At 37.1% G+C, this 27813-nt stretch overlaps 1 protein-coding gene across 3 annotated transcripts; it reads right to left on the reverse strand.

Moving 5' to 3' along the window:
• Positions 1–309: 309 nt before the first annotated feature.
• csrnp3 (cysteine-serine-rich nuclear protein 3) lies at positions 310–27813 on the reverse strand. 3 transcript variants are annotated; one of them, XM_060876637.1, is made up of 6 exons: positions 27657–27813; positions 26525–26556; positions 8340–8506; positions 4711–4970; positions 4304–4600; positions 310–3397 (listed from the first exon to the last, which is right to left on the reverse strand). In XM_060876637.1, the coding sequence occupies exons 1-6, from the start codon at positions 27657–27659 to the stop codon at positions 2240–2242; spliced, it is 1917 nt and encodes a 638-aa protein (XP_060732620.1). In that variant the 5' UTR covers positions 27660–27813; the 3' UTR covers positions 310–2239. The 3 variants fall into 3 exon arrangements, with proteins under 3 accessions (XP_060732620.1, XP_060732622.1, XP_060732623.1); XM_060876639.1 differs by having other exon boundaries at positions 8340–8511; XM_060876640.1 differs by lacking the exons at positions 26525–26556; positions 27657–27813 and adding an exon at positions 12597–12754.

Below are 27813 nucleotides of genomic sequence, written 5' to 3' on the forward strand. Positions count from 1 at the left end.
ATAACATTTTTGATTAACAAAATAGTGAATATGCTCAAAAATGAATCGATGCAAGGTCATTCAGAAGTAGCTGTGCTCATAAATGAATTAAACTCACAAAATACCAAAGGGAAAAATAATTAATAATGGCACGTTACAGTATGCGCTACTACAAGGAATACTATGTATTATACAGGATGTAATGCTCATTTGGCTCTATTAAATCACAACACATGATGGACATTATTAGCAAACAAATGTTTTATTCAGCACATACCATTTCAGGAAATCACAATAAATACACATTTCAATAGATCATTCGGAATAAATACTGCAAACAGAGTGTGGTGGCAATGCTGGGTGTACTGCTTTCTGCTACAGCACGACCAAGACATCGCTTCATATGATGAACAGAGAATGAGGTCAAATACAAGCACTGTCCATTAAGTCAAGAGGTAAAAAAAAAAAAAAAAAAGGCTAGAAACAAATTGGAAACAATGGTACATGAATATCAAAGGCAAGCCCAAACTATATGGACATAGCCTGGGTGGTAACAAGATTTCGAACGAAAGAAAAGCATTCACTTTGTGTTAAGTCACACAAAAGGAAATGTTCCAGTTTATCTTCCAAACTATTTTTGTTGTTTGTTTTCTTTTATCTGTATGAAAGATTTATTTATTTGTTCAATGATTTAGTGTAAAATTTTGTTTGAGAAATTAATTTATGGCAAATACATCTGCTCTAATATGCTGGCTGTAGTGAGCCCTGTAGTTCGAATATACACTGGCAAAATCACTGCAGGAATATGATTGTCCTCTTTTCTGCTTCTTGAAAAAACAACTATCCGCTTAAAAAATAGCTTACGTTTCATCGAAACACTATTGAGGAATATGTTACACTATTGTAATTGTGCATGTAATACATTTTCAATCACAAGATCAGTCAGCAAATTAGCCGAATCTTGAGATCTGGCAATGAAGGACTGACCTCCAGAAATGACCCTAGTTGTTCTCCTGTTACACTATTGCACTCGACTGACTAATCAGTCTTTAAAATAATTTGTTCTATTTATAAATGTATAATTTTGTTCACTTTAGAATTTACAACATAATCTGATGCTCAGAGAAGTCAATTTGTGATGCCTCTTTAGCCATTCATCTTAAATATGATTTCTTTTTTTAGACACAGTACTAAGAACCACATTAAACTGGGAAATAACCGTATGCTGAAATACAAGCCTTATTGTAGATTGTGCAATATTAGATCTATTTAATCACTAGATTTCTGATTCTCCACATTATGATTAGTTTAACTTAATAAACTTTCTACATTTTCAGAAATGTTTTTTTTTCCTTCCTTTTCTTCCATATACATTTTTTTTTTAAATAATTTGAACACATAGCTTCATTTCAAAAGATATGCAATGCCTCAGAACAAATTAATTTGATGCTTTTCAAAGTGCATTTGATCAGATGTCCCTGTATAATCCCAAAGATATTAGTTGGAAATGTTAAAAATGAAGAACTCTTTCATTCTTTCACCACCAGAGTGGTGTAATGAGGATTAAAATAATGGTAAGAGATAGTTCACCTTATCAGTGCTGCTAAAGACTATTTGCCGTTTTGCATGGCATCAGCCTCTGGAAAAGTGCATTGTCTTCATGAAGTGTATTATATTCACAACTTAAATCATCTGATTTGGTATTGCGAAAACAGCAAACATTTTAAGATCAGGCTTCATGCTTTTACAAATGCTTTAAAAGCATGATATACATATGTAACAACGAGAACTTAACCTTTTTTTTTTTAACAGTACATCAATGCAATCAATACAAAAACCATATATTGGCAACAAAAGCTACAAAAGAACATGCGTTTTATCAAAATGATTAAGTATACACATTTTCTTTAATATATTAATGAACAGCAACAAATTTTTTGCACCACTGACACATAGACATAGAAAAGTTCTATCCACAATATCTGCTCAAAACTAGAACTTTGACTTTTGAAATACCAGATAACATTGCACAGGCCTAAAGCTTACAGTTTATATGATCTCAGTTTGCACTTAGAATTATGGATTTTTTTTTTCTGGCTCATTGAAAAATACATGATTATGTATATCATATGTCAATGTCTTCAAACTAACTATGTCAAGTGTAGAAACAAAGACCATTATTTGAGTCTTTGTGGCATTTGAATCAAACACTTGATAGCTTACCATTTGTGTCTCCTCCTCGGGTGTTTAATGTGTGTATCTAAACAGGGGTGGGCTCAGGGAAAGGCTCCAGTATTGGGGGTCCATTGGTGGTGTCTGCTAAAGAGGTAACCTCAGAAAGGCTATGAGATACCTCTTTTGGCTGCTCTACCACAAAACAGTTCCCGTTAGTCGTGTATCCCTCTTCTGTGTTATTGTTCAGATAGTTTTGGTACTCCATCTGACTCAGATCTCCTGACTGGTTGTGGTAGGTCCCTTTTGATTGCATGCTTTTGTCCTGTTCCGGTTCACAGCAGCCAATTGTGGCTGAGGATCCATTAGTAAGAGTGAAATGATGATTGGCATATTGTTCCTCAGGTGGTTGTGAATAGTCAGTGTAATGCTCAGTGGTCATGTTAAAGGCTCCTGGTGCCATCACTCCATTAGTGTTGTTAACCCTTTCTTGATATGAGCTTGAATCTCCTCCATAGCTCTCACTAGCCTGGTTAGCAGCTGCTAAAAGTGATGCCGAGCTAGCATTCTCCATTTGATAGTATTCAGCTGTGGAGTTGATAAAATAAGCATTGCCATTGGTTTGGTTCTCCTGTGTGACCGTGTTATCCGAGTAGCACATCACAGAGGATGGAGAGACCACCTCACTGTGTGACAAAGGAGCAATGGTCAGGCCATCCTCAAACTCCTCTGCCTTGTCTTCATCATCGTCGACATCGTCTTCCTCCTCCTCTGAGTCACTATTCGCCAGACTCTGTGTGCTTGAGTCCGACAGGCTACACAAACTGCTGCTCTCATCTTCATCATCTTCATTTTCATCTTCATCCTCATCATCATCTTCTTCTTCCTCCTCCTCCTCATCCTCTTCCTCTTCCAAGGCCTCATCCATGTCATCCACAGCTTGCAGGTGCATGATGGTGCTCTGCTGGACGGGATCAGGGACAGAATATTCTAGAGCATGTTGGCCTGATGTCAGTGGACTGCAGTGGCCATTGGTGTCACTGTGGTAACCATTGCCATTAGGGGCGGGAACAGAGGCCGGACCAGGGGCCGAGCTCTGCTGCTGCTCCCTGCTTTTCTCCAGCTCCAGTTTCATAATGGTGTGCAGGAAGTGTGTGCGCACACGGATGGGGTTGAACTCAATCCGCCCCGCCGCGTTACTACAGCCCTCTTTAGTGCAGCCACACGGGAATGACATACGGTCTACCTGCATGAATAGAACACAACCAAGCATTAAGATTTATCTTTATCTTAACTTAACATGAAACCTCTTCAAACATAAAAGCATGAGATGTCTTACCATAAATTAACTCAATTTATCAGCTCAATCTGTGGCAGCTATTTCATGCTTGATGCCTTAATTTGGCTATATCTCAAATAAAGATGATCTTGAACACATCTTAATCTGTTTTAACTTAATCAGTCTGCCTTTTAATACTGTGTTTGACTTGTCTGTAAAGTGACAATAAACTACTACTACTAATAATAATGAAGAACTGTGTGAAAGAAGTGTGTGTACACTTAGACTTACAAAAAGTGGCTCTAGAGCATTTTGGATAGTTATTGGTTCTAGTTATTTAGGCTATGTCCACACTAATGCATTTTTGTTTGAAACTGCATATTTTTCACATTGTTTTGGTTTTCCGTCCACACTGAGACAGCGTTTTTGTCAACAAAACAGTAGCTTTTTGAAAATGCCGTTTTCGCTTTGCAGTGTGGCCTGGGAATAAGAGGCTTTCTGAAACGATGACACAATTGTAGCATGTGAAGCAGTGACCATTTCAGAAAAGATGGTGGGCTACAGTGTACAGCATTTGTTTTGTTTACTCTATTTATGAAACCTCTTTTACTTAAAATCTACGTTTAAGCAGCTTTAGGGGCTTTCTAATTGTCCAGAAACACTTGAGGAAGAGATATTCTTTATACAGGAGTTCTGCTTGGAACATTTTCTATACTAGATGGGGTTATACATGGATTTATATTGAGTTGTTTGAGTCCCCCAGAGTGACAAAACAATAAACCCTTTAAAACTCAAGACGGTATCTTTTTTTTGCAGTGTGTATGTGTTTGTGCGAAACATTTTTACTGTTTTATCATATACAGACATGTTTACCTGGCACTTGATGCCTGCCAGGCTGCAGGTGCAAGTCTCTGGGTCACAGAAGAGTCTGCAGTCACAGCCACAGTCCTCACGGGAGACTCGAATGGCCCTCAGCTCATGCTTCTCCTCCACATCAATCTTCTTGACCCCGGATGCACGAAGCAGGGCCCGGCGCTTCTTGGTGGTCAGTGGTTGGAGGAAGAAGTATTCATCCACTTCTGTGTTGTCTATGTCCAGGTCATCATCTGAGATATCGTCCACTGTGAGAGCATTGGCCTCTTCTGACTCGACAGAACCATTTTTAGTCAGCTGGAAACAGAAAAGCAGTTCACAGAGTTAAGTTATTATTTGTTGTAGCTCACTGGCTCCTATAAAAGTCATCCTCCAGAGGGTTTTCACTAATGGAGTCTGTTTTCTACCCTTAGCTTGATAGAGTTGAGTTTTTCCTCTTTCAGGTGGTCTCTCAGCATGTCCCTGTGTATACGCTCCTGTTCCTTGGCAAACTCGCCGAGTGTGTACTGCCGTACAGAGCTGTGCCGGCTCGACATGCCCAAGGTGCTGCCTCCCTGACTGGGCACGCTGGTAAAGCCTTGCCGCCGGCTGAAATAATACACTGTCACCTTCTCGAAATGCACCCTCTGTGTTCTCATCCGCTTCTCTCGCTTCAGGATGGAGGAAGCTGGAGAGTTAAATGGAAATATTCACATTAAACACAAGAATCTAAAGACTGGACAGAAAAACGCTTGTAATGTTAAATATTGTAAGAATCTGCTCCTCTTTCTGTTCTGTTACCTTTAAAATGAATTTTTGATACAAGTTTGATAATACTTTATGGACATTAATAACATTATTACATATTAATATCAGTCTTTAGATACCAAAAGACACATATAGTTTTAGACTCATATTTCTTCAAATGATACAATACAAAGGGATTTTACTACTGTAGTTTTGCATAATTGAGGATATTTAAAATTACAGTATCTGTTTATCCATTTAAAGCAGTGCAGGAAGATAATATGTGCTCTTATCAGTTCAACTGCAGCTTTGAGAGGACTGCTTTTCCCCTTACAGCCTTTTGCCTCTTACAAATTACCTCATAAAATAAGCCACATAAATTATAACAGCCATCTACACCTGAAAATCATCACAGCTTGTTTAAGTGCAGCCCTGTGGTGACCTCCGCTGGGTCCTTTAAGAATGTGCAGGTCTGTAATTCCCACTAGGTTGCAATTTAAAAAGGCCAGAGGGATTGCCATCAGGGTAAAGATATACAGAATAAAAGTCTCACATTTTGTTTTTAATGTCCATGGATTTCCCCATAGCCCTTCCCTGAATCCCTCTCATGTCTGACACACAGTGGACAAATAGAAACCATCTGTTTCTGCAGCACCACCGCCCACAAGCATGAGCACAATATAATTCATTACAGGCATAAGCATGTTACATCCTCATGGCGTGGGAAAGAAGAAACTTCAGCATTTGTGTGAAGCAGAAACAGTGTAAACAATTCTATATAATAATTTCCATAAATTATTCATCTTAATCTCCATAAATGTAATAAATTAGAAAATGACAGTCAGGTATATGATTAGATAATTTACTTCCTATTCATGTAATGTTTCTTTGGATCTTCAAGCTTCTATATAACGTGTTCCAAAGGAGACACATTTTCCCAGTAGTTGGAATCATAAATTTCTGATAACTTCTAAGAATTGTAATCTCATGTTCTCAGAGTGACTGACAGCAGAATGAAGCATTAAACAGCACTGAGGTGTGATGGAGCTCTTAAAATTAAATGCCTCTCCAGATGGTGGAAAGAGGAGTTCAGGATGTGAGACGCTTGAGTGATTGACAGGCCAGAAGCAAAGGTCTTCCTTTTTTATTTATTTTTTTATAAAATCATGTTTAACAAGTGCTGTACTCACAAGGAAATATTTAATATGTGATCATAGCTCTAAGAATTTTATATTATTTTTATGCTCTCTTTCTGTAGGATAGATAAATGCATGGTTGAGAGATTGTTTATTTCCATGAAGTGGCTCTAAACCCTTAAAGGTTTCTTCAAAAGACTCTTTACAATGTCAGTTTTCTAAGAGTGTATAGTCCCTGTCCTTGAAGACTCGTGGCACAAAACAGGGTACACCCTGCACAGGATGCCAGTCTACTGCAGGGCACAATCACAAATGCACTCACACACTCAGTCACACATTACAGCCTACAACATGTCTTTGGGCTGTATAAATCCAGAGTACCTGAAGGAAACCCCTATGAAATGGGGAAAAAATGCAAACTCCACACACAGTGGAGGAAGGATTTTTTTAATTTTTTTGTTATAGTGCCTTAATATAGACACTGCAGTCAGAACTACTGTCAGAATTGCTGTTACACAACATGAATAAACATACATCTGAACTTGCATTCAACTGAAAACTTAATTTCCCAAATGGGATTAAAAAAGTGTTAATCACTTTTTAATCTCACAGTCTTAACACATCCTGACCAATCAGATTTGAGAATTCAACATCACTACGGTACGATATTCTTTACAATATATTTAAATATCCGATTACATAATACATTACACATAATACACCGTAATACTGAATTTTGTGAAAATAAAAGTATTTTGTGCAATACACTATATGTATTTCATTTTTATGTTATTTGGGTTCTTGACGTTCATACAAGTAGATAGAATATAACCACTAACCTTAACAGATGTAAAATTAAGAGTTCAAAACAGGAAAACAAAAGCATGTCATCCTGCAGCAAGCTATATTATGTTAACAGCACAGTGAAATCAGCGTTACACTTGTATACCCTGAGTTTAAATCATGCTGAAGTCCCCTCATACATCTTTGTCTGTGCTGGCCACTAAAGAAAGACCTCTGTGATGTGCTCCTTCTCTCGGAAGGAAATCATCTCCCCACTGTGAAGCAGCACAGAACAAAAGTCCTGCTCCCCTATTAGCACTGAGGTAGGCACCTTTGGTGTTATTAATCATTAATGAGTACCAGCATCAGGCACTTAGCTGGCGTGAGCCATGAAAAGGGAGCTGCTACCCACAGGCTCAGTGAGCAGCTCATGTGCTATCCTATGTGATGAGCAATAGGGGTTAGGTTTACTCAGCTGTGCCTTTTTCTTAGAAACCCACACACTCTTTCACTGAACCCTGTAAGGGGTGAAGATCACAGATTCATTTGTGTAGCTTCGCCTGCAGCAGCTTTAAATCACAGATTCATTGGCCTGGGCTTTCCCACTAGCTCTAAATAAGAGACAGCTCTAGGTTTTATTGCAGAGGCAAGTGGGTGCAGCTAAAAATCTCTAAAACTACTCATTGCAACACAAATCCCTTTTGTGATATAAAATGATATAATGTGATAAAGTGTCCCTTTTAAAAAATCTCAAGAGAGGTTTTCTCCCCCCCCATTATAACATGTTGTGTTTTTAGGACTGCATGCTCGTAAATACTCAGTAGCTCTCTCTTGTTTAATGAAGTCAAATACCAGTAAACACAAAGCTCACATGGAGTGTAGCCACTTGATGCTGAAACTTGTGAGGTGCAGTCGTTTTAGGTTTATTGGGATAATGAATATTTTATTATAGACCCACTACAGACTCACATGAAAATCAATATTAAATAGCAGTGCTAAATTCAGCTGTTGAAGGACCTCACAAGCATTTCCTATTGCCAAGATTGCAAATGCAGAAATATTTCTCATTGTTTGTACTTTACAGTCCAATCAAGAGATTGACAGACCAACTAAAAAAGCAGTGATTGAGAAAAATATGTAGTTTATGACTCATGACTAACTGCCTTTAAAGGGACATTAAATATGATTCATCAGGTAGATCTTTTTATTTTTATCATACTTTTCTCAAATAGAGAGTAAATGTCAATGGTGAATCATTGTTAAATGTACAAACTCTAAGCTTGTTGAGCTATTTCCTTGTAATATACAAATGTAGACATTGATGTATACTGATGATGATGAGGATGATGATGATGATGATAATGACGACAAAGGAGGCAGTGATGACTCACGTGTGAAGTGAGAGGCAGAGGGATTGACGCTGTCGCTGCTGTCTCCGCTCTCGCTGCTCGATATCTCCTCCTCTTCTGACTCCCTCAGTGAGGAGCACGGGGACGCTCCCTCCACCTCCTCAAACTTCCTCTTCAGTATTCCACTCATGACTGCTTCAGAGCCACACCTGCACTTGTGTTAAAAAGACAGAGCAAGAGGAAGGTTCTTTAATATCTGAGCTTATGTCTGCTACAATCCTCAAAGCACTCAATTAGCAACACGCTTTCTCTCTCCGACTCTCCTCCCTCCTTTCCTCGGGCGACTGATCACCTTGCCACAAATGGCCTCAGATGGAACACGGAGAAGGAAGAAATACTAATTGAATACCTCTAAGTTCCAGTAAGAGTGTACAGTCTTTCTTTATTGAGTGGTCACAGAAAATAGGGCATTTGAATTAATATGAAATTCACAAATTAAATTCAAAAGATTCATTCGAATCTCTGTGTAGTTATAAAAAGTGGCTGCTATGAGGATGAATTAATCAAAGGAGTATAATATTGTAGCTGAAAATGAGGTGAAATAAAGTTTGAAACTTTATCTTTGGGATAAAGAATACTGTCTAAACACAGATTATTGGGAAATGTAATGTAAGATGAAGTAAATAAGCTTAATTAAGTTTCATTAATATTGCTGTTAATAATGTAGACAAACAATTAACAGATAAATACAGTGACTCCATTTGAGGCATAATAAACATATATGTAAATTTGAATGCTCACTTACAGCAACAACAAAAAACTAATCTAACACAGACAGTGCTCTGGGGATTAATACAGTATATGATGAAATCTGCCTCTGCACATTTAATGTGCATGGCTGGTTGTATTAGTAACTGACCTTTTTTCTATTCACTACATGACAAATATTAAAATTATTCTTCAGTATTTGAAGACGAGTTTAGATTTCACTCTATATACCACATTCCAAAAAACCTGTCAGTTATTTTAGATAATCATAAATAATTCAATACAGAGAAGGAAGAAACATCCAGTAAACATCCAGTCAGCAACATATAACTAGGAATAATACAGCATTGGGATACCATAATCAATATCATAATGCCTACATTGCTTGGCCCTGATCGCTCCTGTACAAACAATCAATCAATCAGTCAATCAAAAAAAAGGGGTTTCATGCTCAAGGTATAGACAAACCTTCAATATATAAATAAGAGAATTTGTAATATTGTAGACTTTCTAGCATATGTTGAGTTCAGCTTGATTTTATTTGTATAGAGCTGCTAATGATGACATTGTCAAAAAGCATTATAAAACTGTGGGTGTAAATTTAGACACTTTATACAAGAATGACAGTGTTAATAAAAAAGTCTCAAAGATGACTTGATCCTCTTCTGGGTGATAAAAGGGAGTTTTCTTATAAATTCCTCTTCTATAATCACATATTAAAAATCCAAAACAGTACTAACTGTGTTGGAAGGATGTTCAGCATGAACATCATAATCTGTATGACTACATCAGCAGTTCCTAGGTACAAATCTATTGTATCCATGAGTCATAGTATGACAGTATATGGCCAAAGGTCACCTGAACATCACACCCTAATATGATTCTTCCCACAAATTTGGAAGCACCCAGTTCTATAGGATGGCATTGTATACTGAGCATTACAATTTTCCTTTGCTGGAACTAAGGAGCCCAAACCTGTTTGAGCATGACAATGCTCCTGTCCATAAAGTGAGGTCCATAAATACATAGTTTTCCAAGGCTGAAGTAAAAGCACACAAGTATCATGCACAGAGCCCTGACCCTTAAATCCACTGAACACCTTTGGGATGAACCAGAATGCTGACTGTGCCCTAGACCTTCTTACCAAACATCAGTGCCTGACCTTACCATTGCTCTTTTGGCTAAATGACACAAATCCCCACAGTCACAGTTCAAATTGTACAGGAAAGCCTTCCCATAAGAATAGAGCTTATTAAAACAGTAAAGAGGAAGTAAATCTGGAATAAAATGTTTAAAAGCACATTTGAGTGTGATTATCAGTTGTCCATAAACCCAATCACTAAAACTGGCTTTAATGTGTTTCCCAAAAGAATCAAAGCCAGGTACCTACTTTTAGTTGGTTAAAGTATTCAATTTGGGAAAATGAGTTCTGCATAACCATTAATCAATCACCCATGTAGCATTTGGGGTTTTGTAAAAAGCCTTGGTGAATAGATGAGGTTAAATGACCCTGTCTTGTAAATCAACAGGAGTATCTAGTATTAATGAGTTTGTAATTATGCTCACAGTATGGCTTTAATAATCAAGGCAGAACTCTCCAGAGTGTTTTGTCAAAACCTTTTTTTTGTCATGCAGATGAGCGAGATCCTACACTGATTTCAAAAACTTGCCGCATAGGTTGGAGAACACCCCAACAGTTACCTCTTACACACTCACTCTCTCTTGCTTTCAAAACTAAAATAGCCACTATGATGAAAAAGCTGCAGGAGGAAGCACAGATTAGTGGTGTGCCAGGAGAGAAGGAGGGAGAGAGGCAGTCTGGGACATGCTGCTGTATTGTTTCATGTGGCGAGGCTCAGAACCTCTCGGCGCTATCGGCTGATTACAGAAGCCCAGACGGAGCAGGGGGCGCTCAGCTAGGCTCTTAGCACAAGCCTATTGTTCTTCTGTGTGCACTGATGGAGTGAGGGTGGGATTGAGAGAGAGTGTGTGTGTGTGTGTGTGTGTGTGTGTGTGTGTGAGAGAGAGAGAGAGAGAGAGAGAGAGAGAGAGAGAGAGTAACTGGAGAAGCTCCAAACCACAGCATACAGTGCTCCTAAGGAATGTCTGGCATTTTCCCTAAAGTAAAAAAAAAACACACTTTTCTTATAGCCTGTGTTCTACATTCAGGCTGAACTAATCTAACTTCTTCCTCTAGCAGGAAAAACATATATCACCTTCTCATGACCTTACTAAAAATATTTTACTTTTTTGTGGTATTTTGTGCTTCAAATTGTTAACATAATTCAAAAACACATTGAGACATCTTCCAATAAATAAACTCATCCAGTCTATTTATGCAAGGCCTGCTGTTCTCTGTTGGATTTACTGGATGGGGAACAAAATAACTGAAAATGGCTTGTCCAGGTTTTTCGGATACAATGTAGGCCTATTTCCTTGTAATCATCCTAATTAGTTCCCCCTTGTTGAAAATCCATTCGCATTCTTAGCCCTCGGCGCACGCCGCACTGCTCTTTCATACCAAAAGTGGTTGCTATGGAGATACTAATATACTTTCACAAATAGTGTTTATGTATCAGAGACATTTTGATTTTTTTATGTTTCTGGCATCTACTACACACCCCCAAGGTCCAGAAATAAATACAAGCACAAGCTGCATCGCAAATATATAATCATGTGACATTCATACAATCATTGATAAAGAAAAGACGATCTTGGACCAGTCACTTTATGTAAGGCGGTTATTCTGATGCGCACTAGCAAACTGATTTTTTTAGTTGGTTACGTACATATTTTATTATAACTGCAAATACTTTTAACATAATTATTCTTAATAATACTATTATCACAGCCCTATAATAAAAGGACATGAAATTCAAAGAGACTGTGGCTTATGTCAAAGTGGTCATCTCTTCTTGTTAAAGCAGGGATCTTACACTGGATGTGGTTCAATCCGAGACCAGAGCAGGAGTAGCAACTATTCATTTTTTGACACAATGAATTGGCATGACATCATGGGTAGCCCAGAGGTAACAAGAGATGACTGCCATACTGTGCAGTAGGAAAGAGACAGAGATGAGGAGAGCAGTAACTCTCCCAGCTAGTTATTCCTCCTCTCCAAACCTCATTCTCTCATTCTCTCTCTCAGTTTCCCTCCCTTTGTCTCTCCTCTCTCCCGGCTAGGCTGCTGTACTTTTCCACAGCACACATACTCCATGTTGCAACTAATACATTCTGCAGCAAAACCCAGCACAAAAAATTCAGCCACTCCCAGGAAGAGGACCATTTCACATGCATGGAAATGTATATACACACATAGGCACTGTCAATACTGCATCAACACCACAGGTACAGTGTCACAAGTTGAGAAACAAAAGCAACATTAGCAGCTACTGTATATAGATTTAAGAGAAGCCTAATCACTTAAACATTAAGGTACAGTCACATAAACCATGCTGAAGCCTGGCATTGCCACGTTAGTTCAAATCCAAGCAATGGGTTGTATGCTGGGCTTTAAAGGAGCCAACTGACCTGCTTCCACCACTGATGTGCTCCACCCGCTACTCCCTCCACTCACTTTCAGAGTGAATGGACCGATTCAAGCCTGGATGAGTCGTGATGAATGAAGGCCTCCCATTTTACTCTCCCTGTACTGGGCAGTGTGTGTGTGTTTGTGTGTGGGAAAGAAAGAGAAAGAGAGAGAAAGAGAGGTGAGAGAGAGACCAGAGATGTCAGAATACAAGAGAGAGAGTTTCAGTAGGATTAGAGACAGAAATTGAGATGGTGTTTTTTTTGTTTTTTGTTTTGTGTGTGTGTGTGTGTGTGTGTGTATGTGTGTGTGTGTGAGAGAGAGAGAGAGCGAGAGAGAGAGAGAGCGAGAGAGAGAGAGAGAGAGAGAGAGAAACCTGTGCATTCAGCAGCAGCCGAGCCTTTACTGTTCATTCCAGTAAAGAACTCTCCTATTCCCTCTCCCTGATTCTCTATCCCTCTCTGCTTCTCTCTCCCTCTCTGCTTCTCTCTCTCTCTTATTCGTTCCAGCCACACAAAGACTCATTAGGTGCAGCCAGCTGAGGGCTGGAGACTGAGCACAGCCTGCCTGCGAGATCACATGGGTGGGATGTCTGAGAGAGAGAGAGAGAGAGAGAGAGAGAGAGAGAGGAGAGAGAGAGAGAGAGAGAGAGAGAGAGAGGCACTCACTTCTGTGCTCCTGCTGTCTGCAGATATTTTTACCAGTGTTTGAAAGGGTGGGAGGGGGTAAAAGAAGGTGAGAGAGAGAGAGAGAGAGAGAGAGAGAGAGAGAGAGAGAGAGAGCAAGCGAGAGAGAGAGAGAGAGAGAGAGCGAGCGAGAGAGAGAGGAGGGAGAGAAAGTGAGCGAAAGAGATGTGCAGAGATTGCATGAAGAGGGATGTAGAAAGGAGAGGAAGCTACAAGTCAAGTCAATACACTGCACAGCAAGTAATCTAAAGAGATTAATGGGTACACTAACAAATTAGCCACACACACACACACACACACACACACACACACACACAGAGAGTATTGAGACTGTTTCACTTTGTGGTAAAAACTCATAGATCTACGGCTAATATGAGCTGCCACATAGTTTATCAATGCCACAAGTTTGCAGAATTATGATGCCTTCTGGCTCCTTTTCACCTATCACAATATTAATGTACATGAAAATCTAGTTTTATTTGGATTTTTAGATTAATTTTTAATCTTAACCTTATATACACTTTATCTCCTATGTATCCTATAGCGACCTTCACATCCAATACGTTTTTTTGTAACTGGCCTGAAAACAGCATGGGGAGGATTTGATACGTTTCCTATTCTGACATAAAAAAGATGTTGAATTTAAACACATTAACTGTATCCACTGTCACTGTACACACCAGGTTGAAGGGGGATTTCTGTTCAATCCCAAACTGAGCTAAAGCTTCTCTAAAACTCAGACAGCGTTGTACATTTAGGGCAGGATGGGTAGTGGACTACTGTTGCTAAGCAACGTACCTGCCAATCAGTAATCTGCAGGGTCATGTGGCAAAGCTAAACCCATGGGATTGGCTTCAGAAACTACAGGATAAATTAAGGTGCATATATTTACAATCTAAATCACCCCCAAATTATTGCATGTACAGTACATATATTAATAGACTATATCATTATTTTATTGCCAATACAAATATAATGGTTTAAAAGACTTGTTTGATGTGTGATCAGTCAGACATATAACAGTGATTTAATGTTTCAATGATTTGGAATATGGAATAAATAGAACAAAATGGAACAAAATCCATTTTATCATCAACATAATTTTCATTCAAGCTTAATCGAAATCTTATCAGTTGTTATTGTTTACTATATATAATAAATTATATATACCTCCACATCCACTAGGCTACTTATTTAAATAGGCACAATTCAAATCTCGTACGAAAGACATAAATACAAGCATTGCATATGGTCAGTATGGCATGAAAGCCATTAATACCTGCTAATAGGATGGCTTTTAATGCTGCAGTATGAGTGTATTATATAGCATCAGGGAGTCACCTGCCTATAAGGTTTATTTTACCCGAGGGCTCATTCCTCAGAAATATAGCAGCCCAATGCTGGAAAATGGAAATTTACAATTTTCTAATTATACTAAAAAAAAAAAAATCCCTACACTGTACATTTCCTTGTTTTTGGGGTGGCACCATCATGGGTCCCTTTGTAAAGTTTTAATGTACATCTTTAAACTGGAAATTATATAGTGTACATTTAACATGGTTCATAAATTGCACTCAATATATATTTTAGGTTAAAGGTTTAAAGGTACACTACATGCCCTTTCTCAAAAAATAATAAATATTACATAGTATGTACACTTGTTGTGGCACTCCAGTAACAAAGAAAGGTACAGTTTATTACCCTTTTTTCTGATTATGTATAGCCCATGGGTATAAAATATCGATCTCTGAATGGATGAACACTAAAGCTGAGACTAAATGGAAAATCATTCAGAATAATAGCAGCAAGCAATTTCCTCATATTACTTGTGTAGCCTAATATTGTTCCATAAAAATGCTTTTGTTTTTGTCTATAGACCAATCAATGGGAAGAAAAGCTCATGACCCTTACCATAAATGCACGGGATAAATGCTCATATGTGGGCATAAGCATTGTGGAACCTGATTTTCCCACAAGATTTAATTATTCTCCTCATTTCCCCTCCATCGCAGGAACCCATTTATTGTATAACAGCGATATCTAATTTGTATTCTTTTCCTTTCCCCTCCTTATGGGGTATCAAACCCACTGCTAGATTTCATAAAAATGCAGAGCATAGGCCGAGCAGAAGCAGTTTTGCTACACTGATTTGGGGAGTCACTGCATCAGTAAGAATGACCCATTTTGGGAATGTGTGTGTGAATTTAGTTTCACATAGTGAGAAATTGTTCAAGTGGAAGGGCTTCATTTGCAAAAGATGTCTAGTTCAAAATCAAATATCATTGCCTCATAGTAATTTTTTATGAAAGGTATGAAAAAGTCTACAGTAATAATTGGATGTTTTAAATTCACTTGAAGGAAACTAAACACATGCTTTTATATTTTCAGCAAATAACAGCAGACATTTTTTTGACAGTCTGATTATGATAAATACATCAGTGAGTGTATTGAATGAGGGACATTTTCAGTCTCCAAACAGCAATAAAATCAAGGCCGGTATATCTCAACATATCCCTAAACTGATGCGAAGTTTTACATGATCAAATTCTCTATTGACTCTTTAACCAGTAAGGAACTTTAAACAGTGCATTACATAAATAGGGCCTTTAAAACTACAAGATGCTGAAATCTTCCCACAACACAGGAAAGGTAGTAAGTAGTAGAGAAAAACTCCTGCTGCTGTGATGCCAGCCCTCCTCAGCACGCAGCATGCTTCCTTTGTCACCTCTATTTAACTCCCTTTGCTTTCTGCTGTCTCCCCATCTGTTCAGCCTCTATCCCCAGCCTGTGCTTCCTCCTAAATGTTTCATACTACGTCACCACGGCTTTTCCATGGCCTTTAATTAGCAGCATGCTAACCCCTGAATGGCCCCAGACCGGAGAATAGCTGAGCCCAGCCACTCCACTGAGTCACATGGGTGAGTTCAGTAGTGCACTTCCTGGCCCCGGGGCTCACACTTCTGAAAACAAATAAGTGTATGACCACTGTTTCAAATAACAGTGCAAATTAAAATCAGATTCCCATGCCACTTCTACTAGACTAATATTATTCTATTCACCTGGAGATACCAGAGGGATCTGCTGTGGGAGAAGCATATTCTGTTATACACAGCCCTGTCACAATTATGAAATTCTGGCTGTAAAGATGAGCAACTGTCATCAAAACTGAAATTTACATTTTACTTTCTGCTGACTATACTATTCTTATAATAGACAGCCACTGCACATACACACACACACACACATACACACAGGAATTTATAAACAGTGAATATAAATATAGTTCTGCCAAGGAAAGAAGAAATATATGGGAAATACATTGCAAATATGATCGTTAAAATAAAAAAAATATACATATTACTAAAGCAGACAAGTAGGCTACTGGGAAAAAAGAATTCCTATAACACTGAGCTCAAATAATACCAAATTACTGAACTGTGTATTCATGTAATAAATCTTCAATTGACAAAACCTTTTAAGTCAAGTTGTTCAGTGTTAAAACATAGATACAAGTTCAATGTTCATAATATGATTGTGTTTAAGAAACATCAAGACATGAACAAACAGACAATTAATGCTGTGTTTATTGACTAGAATACAGTACAGCTAAATGAAAACATATTATTCTTAGATCTTAAAATTACTTGCAATCAACAAAAAATATTGTCATATGATTGTGATTAAGTGAATCAAAGCAAGTTGCACTTGCTAAAGTTGAACATTGAAGTCATTTTTCTGTTCAAGCTGGAACATTTTATTCTATTAGCAGAAAGAGTTAGACATATTTTTTAAATAAGAAGAACATAGACATTTTCTTTCCTGAGAAATGTAAATGTAAATGGAGTTTTGAGGCAGTCTGTGCTGTAGCTGAAGCAAATGCTTAGAAATGATGTCAACAGCACTGCTGAATTCTCAGAAATTGTTGATTAATTTTCCAGAACAGAATTGCTGACACTAGTCAGCATACAAACCATGCAAACCATGGCAAGGCAGTCATTAATATATTAAAAATTGGTGACAAATAGCTGTAGCAAAAGAGTAATAAAACATTTTGTGATACGCTGTTATCGAAAAATAATAAAGAAATCACAACCCACAATTATCAGAGTTATTATATTTGTAATATAGAAATTTGATGATTTAAGAATCTTTAGGATGCAATAAATAACCAATGTAATGCAGTATACAGTTAAATAATGAGTCTAATATTTGAAAAGTTTGATTGTTTAAACAGAATACATCAAGTTCATTTTAGAATTAAAGGGGTGATAGTAAAACGTTTGAGAACCTCTGTCACAGACAGCAGAAGAGAGTTTAAAATAGGTTCGATAAACTGACCTCATCCCCTCTACAAACTAGCAAAGCCAAGGCAACTGCACAGTACAGCAGGCACACAGGCACACTGCATCCAGACAGAGAGAGAGAGAGAGAGAGAGAGAGAGAGAGAGAGAGAGAGAGAGAGAGGGAGAGAGGGAACAGAGGGAACAGAGACAGCAGGCAAAAAAGGAACTCAGTAGAAGAACATTTGGACTGCCAGCTTTAGCTAAAGCTCAATATGGCCCACCTCATCTCTACAATGTTAGTGTTTTACTGTTGTATGGCACAACACAAACATTATTCTCCCCATATGGCTGTGCAAGACTTCTTTTTTCAAAGCGTCAAACGTCAATGGAGCCGTTGTCTTGGCCTACTGTAGATGCAGCAGAGACAGGCAGGAAAAGTGGAGCTTAAAAAGAGAGAAGTGTAAAAGGCCACTAACACCTCAAGAGAAGTGTGGTAAGAGACCAGACTGTGTTTAACCTCATAACTCTCTCTCTCTCTCTCTCTCTCTCACACACACACACCAGAAACAATCCTAAATTGCAAACTTGTGAGATCCAGGTCTCCTTTGAAGATTTCCGGGGAAAAGGGATGTCTCTGTGTAGATCTATGCAACCTACAAAAATGACACTACAATGATTATAAATCTAAAGATCTCTGGTGATTTCTACAACTTACTAAAGGGCTCCAAAAGGCATAAATGCATTGCTGATACATGGCATGCTTGACATTAGATTTGTTGACTGTACTGTACATGGGGCCTGCTTCATGAAAAATACCAAGGCAGGAAATTTATTAAAGGTCATGGCTTACTCTTTCAGTATAGTGTTTATTCAGGTGCTGTATTCTGTGAGAGAGGACTAGTATGTGTAAATAGATTTTGTTAAAAACTACTTAAAATCGTATAGGAACATATCAGTCATTTTTAAAATCCAGCAGATCCTCAAAAAATGAAATTTGGAAATGTTCCCATGTCTTCATATCACTAGCTAGCTAGCTCAGAAATCAAAAACGTACATCTGTATCTATCTGTTTTTAACAGATCAATTAGCCAGCCCATTAGCTAACTATCCAATAAGATCAAGTAATGCTACTGTGGCTTTATGTTACATTTCTAGCATTTGGCAGAACATTTTTTATCCAGAGCAACTTATATTTATCTCATTTATACAACTGAGCAATTTTACTAATAGCTAATACATAACACTCCAGAAAATCAGTAAAGTACTGCGTGTTCTCAGTGTAGAAATAGCCTGCCAGAATTCAGCATGTATTAATAATCATGTTTTTTTACTTTAAGGTTAGTGATTTGACTGTGTACCTGGTATTAGTATTCAATTATTTAACCAGAGGAGTAAACATATTGCACCATTTATATTATAGAAATGTTATCAGGTTCTGTTTTTCTCAAATTTATATAAAATAAATATTAAAGCATAAAAAGTCTAAAAAGCAGGTGATATAAACTGATGCCGTAAAGGATGACAGATTACTCCAGAGTCGCTAGTCTATCAGATTTGCCATGAATGCAGAATCAATCTATGATTTGTGGGCCTGTAAATCAATACCCATCCCAATTTAAACAAAAAGTGCATGCTATTACTCATTGTTCAAAAAGACAACAGTCCACACACTGCTGAAATTACATTAAAATGTTCTTAATCACTGCCTTCATTAAACAAAATGAATCACTTAGAATGCAAAAAACAAACAAACCAAAAAAGAAAAAAAAAAAACACAAACTGGGAGACTATACAAAACTTGTCTTTTTCGGACCAACAAGCAAAAATATATGAGCCAATTAAAGACAAAGAAGCTCATTTAAGCAAATGTACTACATTCAGTGCTTTATGGAAATGAGGCTTCATTCCAGCTCTGTACATTTGTTAACTTGCTGTTGCCCAAGGCAAGGCATTAGTCATCAACACACAGACACACAGACACAGACGAACACACATACATGAAAAGAGCGAGACAGAGCTGGCTGCTGTTCAGTATCCTGCACACGGAGCAGACTGCTGCAGCTAGTGCCCAGCATTGATCTTCATATCCTCCACCCAGAACAATGGAGGGGAAAAAGCTCTATTCCTCCACCAGCCTTGTGCATGGGCACAGGTTCAGCTTTACAGAGGCACAGAGAATCTGAACTCTGTCGTCTTGTGGTAGTGTTTATTAAGGCGGACTATATTCCCTCGTGTTACACAGAGTCTTGAACTCTTAATAGAAATAAATGCCAGGCTGCTCCTCTCATTATGGCTTGTGTTAACGCATAAATTAAGAAGGACATTAAAATATGCACCACTAGTGAAACACAAACATTGAGTGTTATCAGGTCCTAGTATGCTAATAACTTGACTGGAGTAAAGCATTAAGAAAATTGCCATTTGATAAATGAATGTCTCTTTACAGCTTATTTGAGTAAGCATCATGTCATATTGATTCAATACTACTGGAATGTTATAGAGAAATGGATTATTACCTGGACAATTCAATATATCCTTATTGTTTTAAGATAATGGCTAAGATGAAATGTCTTTTTGGATATTTTTGTATATCATGATCAGAATTTTGAATGTATCTTTGTGTTCAGCACTGACCAAGTCCAAGGTCAATGGGCACAAATTAAACTGCAAGAAAAAAACCCATAGCATACTTAGACTCAGCAACTGCGGCTTCTTCCCAAAGTTGTAAATCCCAACTGTATTAATTCCACTCCAAATGACATTCCTCTCACGTACGTCAAGGCATAATCAGGTACTTTCACCCTCATGTCAATCATAAGACACCCCTGAATAATTCATAAAAATATTTTTTATTTATGTCGGCATTTTTCCCATGCCAAGAGTAAAAAAATAAACTTAGGAGAAGCTGAAGCTTGAGTAGACAGAGATGCACAACATCTCACATAGTGAACAATGCTTTCATCTTTAATCCAAGCACTGGGAGGCTGGGATTGTCTGGGTCTACACACACATACACACACACACACACACACACACACACACACACACACACACACACACACACACATTATTAATTCACTTTCTCACTGAGATCTGATAACAATTTTATATTTAAACTGCAGACAGCTTTTGTCAGAGAAGAGTTATGAAGCTAATCTTGTTTGTGTTAATTGTGAAAATAATAATTGCAATTATTTAAACACCTCTCTTTGGATTGGATTCAATAACATATTGTGTACACTGGATCAAATATCCACACACAAAAAAATCCTGCATACTTCACTTCTGAAAGGACTTGTTCCACACATGCCTCAAAATTGTCACTTTCAGGATCAGACAAAGATGTTTTTCATTTTTTGTCTGATCCTGAAAGTGACAATTATCTTAAAATCCTTAACATCACATCTGAATCAACTGCAGCAGTCTAAGTGAGTCTAATGATGTGGTTGTAATTTGGACCTAAGTAAGGCTGTAAATGCCTGAAGCAGTGCCAGGTGTGGTACCCGTTACTGATTGGCAGCTACCTGACAGCCAGGGTGTGTGTGCAGTCTAAAATTAGATGAGTGCATGTGTAGGCTGAGACACTGAGTGTGTGTCACCAAAAGATGACTAAACTGCCATCCATGCCAAACAATCACTGTGGGACAGAAGAATTATACAAGTACATGTTTTCAGTGCAGAAAATTTCAACAGCATAAATTATTCTTTTAATTTACCTTGATGTGAACCACCTAATGTTAATCTAATTATGTAGACTTAATAGTATTGCTATTGTCTGAGTAGAAATACCAAGTTCTCATCTCTAACAGTAACTGACATATTGTTCCTATACAGACGCCTTGTGTCAAGTTGTATGATGACAGAATCAGATTACTGCTGTATTGTTTGCTGGCACAATAGTAGGATCTGACATATTTACGATTGATATGATGGTGTATTAATTAGCCTGCTTCCCAGCTGAGAGGACACATTTCCAGCTGTGCACAGGATGCCTTTTCTAATCTCTGTTTAGATTCAGTATATTTTCCATACAGGCAAGCTCACAGGCAAGCTCTGTTAGCATTACTAATTGGTAGCCTGATTTGCTATTGTTCAGTCATTGGTGCTTTAGAGTCATAATATATTCTGAAACAAGTCCTTAGCATTTATCTGTTACAGAAATGTCTGCAGTGAAAAAAAAATACACACATAAATCTGTATTCCAATGTTCCCTAGATTCCTGAGTTAACTTTAGTTAACCTCAACACTTAAGAGCTGCAGCTACACAGCGACAGACCCACACAGTTACTGGCACTGCGTACACTCACTCGTGCAAAACACCTACACTTACACAAAAAAAAAAAAACAAATATTGTGAATGTAATTCATATACTGATTTGATTGTTAATATTAAACAAGGCAGAACATCCAATTAGGAAATTCAACAAATGATCTGTCAGATTAATATTAGTGACACATCAGAAGAGTTACGCTAGACTGCACCAATTAGTTACATAGTAATTCACGAATGACTCACAACCATATTACTTCAGGTTGTCTATCTTGATGTGGTCTGGAATATATAAACATACGGCAACTGTCTCCCCATGCAGTTATTTTAACCACATTAAAATTGGTTGCCATAGCAATATGAGAGAGAAGAGATAGTGAGGGAGAGAAAGCAGGCTGAATAATCTGAAAAGAACAATACAGACCAACATTATTTTAAGAAAATTGTCCCCATTTGTGTAATGACTTTGTATAAAATCCCTCCTTTGTAAACATAAAATTCAAAGAGCATGTCTGCGTACAAATGTGGCCTGATCAAAATACTCAAAGCCTAAGTCACGTTGCCTTTTGTTCACACGTCTGCTCATCTTCATGTTTAAACCTGATATTGAAAGGCAAGGCTGAATGAAATGTCCTTCCTGTGGTTCTCTTTCTGTTCGTTTTGTGTTGAAAGATATGAATGTGGAATAAAAGTGTCTCCAGAAATAGTACAGTTGATTATTATAGTTTCATGCATTATATCACTGATCTGTAGAATTTATGTAGTAGGTATGCTTTCAAAACATGATTTCAGTGTGTAATGCTTAATATTTACATATTCTAATATACTTAACTGATCATTAAAACACCTAGTATCCACTTTATTCATATAAAGAAAGAAAGAAATTAAAGAAATAAAAAAATTTAAATATACGATACCTAGTACTGAAAATGAGAGATGTTAAGATGCATGTGCTTTTATTTCTGGTAGTCATGTGTAAATTGTTAAATGTTAAAATGGTTCACATTAAATAAAAATGTCATCTTAATTAAAAGGAAAAACTATTAAAATGTAAAATGCTAGAATTCTTCACCATTAAAATTAAAATGAAATAGTTTATGGTAATATAAGGAGCAATGAAAAACATTAAAGAATAACAAATATTGACGTCAGATGCAAACACATAAGTCAGATAAGTCATATAAACCTAATGTATGCTTAGAAGTAATGCGGCTATGATTAATTAAACGAAGTAAAAAATAGAATTAAATAGCATGAATACACCTGTAGTCTTGTGTGTATAGTGTAAATAAGCTATTCTTTTATGGGCTGCCAGGCCTGATATGAAGGAACAATATATATTGACATTGTAATCATTTCTGTAATCTTTACAGGAATAGAAACTGTTCTTCTCAAAACTAAAGCCTGACTATGTTATGACAGCTTCTGTGATGTTATATTATCCAGTTTTCTAAAGACATATTCTCACACCTTTAATGATGATGGCCTTCTGCAAAGCAACATTGAATTTCAATGCGTTGATTTAGAGTAGTGTAATTAACCGCAGACAGGGTGAGAGGTGACGAGGCACTGAGATGTTTCCTGTTTATGAAAACATCTGTTCAGTAGTAAATCACTTACTGCTATACTCATTTCAGTGAAAATTAAAAAAGAGGATTTCTGTTACTTATTAGAAATGGGGGGAAAAAAAGCACTGGGCCATGCAGAAGTGATTTGATCACAGCTATACAGAAATACTAAATGCATGACACTTTATTCTATAACAAAACACTGCAAAAGTAATTCAATGCAACAACCAGCCTGTATTTAATACTGCAACCACAGCTCTAAAGACTCAACTGAACACATGGTATTAAATGGTACAATGCCTTAAAAGTAGTACCATGTAAATCACATTACAATAATACGAGAGGGAAAGGATTAGAGACAGGAATCTTTGAATAACATGTGCTCTCCTTGCAGCACATATAAACATGCCGAACAAGCGTCATGGCAACCACTTCCACCGGCAAGATGCTGAAAATCTCTGAGATATGGAGCTGACACAGAGACAGTGAAAGGAAGCCAACAGGGCACATCAAACCCCCCATAGTCTCTAATTGAGCTCTAAGAGTCCTTTTGTTCCACACCAAATGGGACGAATGAATGCCTGGGTTTCTTCATCAAGACTAGATTTGACTGCAGTATCATATTAACAAAGACTCCACTCCGATTATTCACTGTACTATATGCATAGGTAAGCAGGTTTCCGTCTTCATATGAATGACTTACACAAAGGAAGATGTGTTACTAAAATAAAATGCTGAACCACAAGTCTGCAAGGAAACCACATCAAATGTTTCTAAACAAGTGAATACAGTCAACTGTTACTGCAATATTAATACTGTATTGCAATCCCTTAAAAATGAAGCAAGAATCTCTGCATATAATTGACACACTCTTGGCCTGCTGGTATCACAATCATAAAAACACTGGTGAACTTGTCAGGTTGGAAAAAGATTTTTTTTTTAATCCCAGAAGAGTTTTTTGTTCCTTAAATTAAAAACAGATTATTGCATCCTTTGTTTTTGCCCACCCCCTTCCCCCTAAAGGCTTGTATGTATGGCACAGCACAGGGCATTTTTCCAAAGCAAGCTGCCCGTTTCTGCCGAAGAAGCAGTCAGTGATCTCTTTCTCTGACTTTACTTAAGACAGCACATCTTACCTTATGTCAAAGGAGCAATATCAAAAGAAGAATTCAGAATTAGAATTAAGAATTAATATCAAAAGAAGAATATATATATATATATATATATATATATATATATATATATATATATATATATATATATATATATATATATACTGTATATTTCAGTGTTAATGTAATGAAGTTTACTTATACTTATAATTAACCTATACAATAGAATATTATAGGTTAAATAAAATAAATATAGTCATAAGAAGAGAGAGAAAGAGACAGAAATATTGTCCAGGCTACAAATCGGAAGATTGATATGAGGTTTCGAACTAAACCTATTCATGAGTGAGTATGTGTCTCTGTAGATAAATATATGTGTACCTACAGTATGCATTAGTATCCCTGCCTTTTTCCTGCACAGTGTGAGCATTTGTGTATGTGTGTGAATATGTGTGTGCATGCTGGGAAGCATTGCCGCACTCAGCTGATTCCTTGCTGAAGGGAAAAAGGGATTGGCGGAGGAGTAACAATGGAAGCAGATAATGAGGCACAGTGCCACATTCAGCCCCACTGTCTCCCTCTCGCTTCACCTCGCTCCTACAGACAACTGGCACCATGTTAAACCATTTACTCTGAATTTGATTTAATTATGGTCACAATAAGCAGAATTTCACATTTTTGCTGTCAGTTATATATTACAGATGCTCTGTTCTGGCTGACCACAAAACATAGAACATTAGGTAACATAAAATATCCTCCACTGCTGATCTGACCAGTGCAAAGAAAAAAAAAACAAAAACTTCTCCTCAGAATATTGACTACAACAAGATCCCACATGACTTTATAACACCTAGTGATAAATGTACTGCCCACTGAGAATGATCATGTCTCTCACACTCTAATATTTAAACCACTAAACAGTTAATACTGATTTATTTTTATAATATTCTTTATAATAACCTTTTGTTCTGTTTATGTTCTGTAAAGCTGCTTTGAGACAATGTCATTTGTAAAAAGCGTTATACAAATAAACTTGAATTGAATTGAATTATGTAGATTGTTTTAACCTGAAATGAGTAAAAATGCAATTTCTTGAAGAATGATATTCACCATGCACTTTGACGAATTGGAAAAAAAAATGATATATACATATATAAGTAATAGTGTATATAATTAATAACAATAATAATAAATCTAATCGTTAGATAGTAGATTAGATAGTAAATAAAATTGCAGTCTATGTGCAATGTCTAAAGCATTATGCAAGAAAAATATATTAAAAAAAAAATTTATATCAACATCAGCATAGATTTGTATTAGTTGTTCCATTGTACAAACACTTGGGAAAACAAACAGAGGAGATCTGATGGGTGTTCAAAGACATTTGACTACAGCACACAAAAAATTATGAATTAAGATTGTTGAGAAAAAGTGCAGTTAAAAACAGAACTGGTTAAAACCTAAAGACTGCCTAAATAGAAATAATGTCTGAAGCCTCTTCATTACATACTTCAAAGTAAAGCATGACAGCCTAATGACAGAAGCTAGTATCATGCCCAGGACTGCCCTTTAAACCTATTAATGGCAATCCATCATTGAGGAAAGCCACTAAGGATCTAAACCAATCTGCTGAAGAGAAAGCACTAATACCCATCAGATCAGCTTTCCTCTTAATGACAAACACAGTATCAAGCTGAACAAATGGTAAAAGAATGATCAGCTATAAGAGGCATCGGTTTCAGATGCTGGCCAATTATCTGTATTGACAGATGAGAATCCACTTAGCTGAGTGATGAACATGAGTTAAAGAGATATTATTTGTGAAACAACAGATACTAAATTTCAAACGTTTTTCAAAGACTAAACACCACTGAGAAACCCCAGGGGGCCTTTAATTACAGCTGTAACAGTTGTGAATAGTTTAATCAGAAAGTGAAGGCAAAAATAAGTCTCGAACAAGAGCAAATTGATTTCATATTATGATAATGCATTAAATATGATTTTGACTTACCTTAAAAGAAGAATATGAGTAACTTCAAATTTCTGTTAAAACAAACAGAAACAAATTGCTTATTAAATATAAAGCATGAAGGTTGGAAGGCAAGTGGAAAGGTATGACGCATGACATGATGAATGCACATCCAGTGCAACATCACAGTTTTTGACACATCTGTCAAACCCTTTTCCAATTTAAAAGAAAGACACTCAATAATGTTTAACATGACAGCAAGGACGGAAATATTTAACAAATGCCTCTTGTTCAATACTGTTTTTATTTATTTATTTATTTAGTTTAGCCTTTTATCTATATTAAAATAGTATCCCTTTAATTTTAGTATGGCTCCTCCTTCGTTTTCTCTACCAGGTGCAATTCATACAGTCATGTTTATAAAGTCAGCACATACCATCTAATGCAGACTATCTTATTATCTCAGCAGAACATATTTATGATTAAGGGCTGCTATGATGGGTAAAAGCAATGTGTAGAGTCTCAGCCTGAGACCCTGCGTGGGCCTTGTGAATGCTCCCTCATTACAGGAGAGAGCAATTCCCATGGGATTGGGCAAAGAGGCAGAGCTCTGCCTGACACAGCTGCCTGTTCTCACAATGAGATTCACTCACTATTATGTATTAAATCAACCTATTGTCTGTATTTCCTTAATTTTTAGATTGGTGTAGCTCTCTCTCTCTCTCTCTCTCTCTCTCTCTCTCTCACACACACACACACACACACACACACACACTTACATGTATTCTTCCCAAGAATAGAATATACAGGATTATCATTAGTGCATATAAAAATATTATATATTTCTTAGAAGCACATATGCATAATGTTATATTTAATTGCTTGAATATAATCCAGACATATATAAGATTACTGTACCCCTATAGTCTAATTAATAACGTCTATGGGCTATTAAACCTTCTTCCCATAGCTTGCTGCATTGGGTTGGAGAGTTCATTGCATCAGTTATGCTCAATAGCTGGCTGCAGGGATGGATACAGAACACACCTTTAACAAGATATTACATCTCAAAATAACATGCTGATGATGAAGTCTTCTTGTAGACTCAATAGGCCAATATTGCATAATTTATTCCACGATGATGATGACAATAAAAACCAGCGCGTGCACTTACCATTCATTTTGACCAGATCCTCAATAAACCTGACAGCAGCAACGGATGGAGAAAGCTTCGTGTTTCAAGTGTGTCGAGTGCTGCTTAAGGATCTCAGTGACAGTGAGGCTTTTACTCAGCCGGCATTCAGCGCCTGCTCACAGACGCATTGAGGAAC

Source organism: Tachysurus vachellii, chromosome 8 (genome assembly GCF_030014155.1).
Source record: "Tachysurus vachellii isolate PV-2020 chromosome 8, HZAU_Pvac_v1, whole genome shotgun sequence".
Lineage (NCBI taxonomy): Eukaryota > Metazoa > Chordata > Actinopteri > Siluriformes > Bagridae > Tachysurus > Tachysurus vachellii.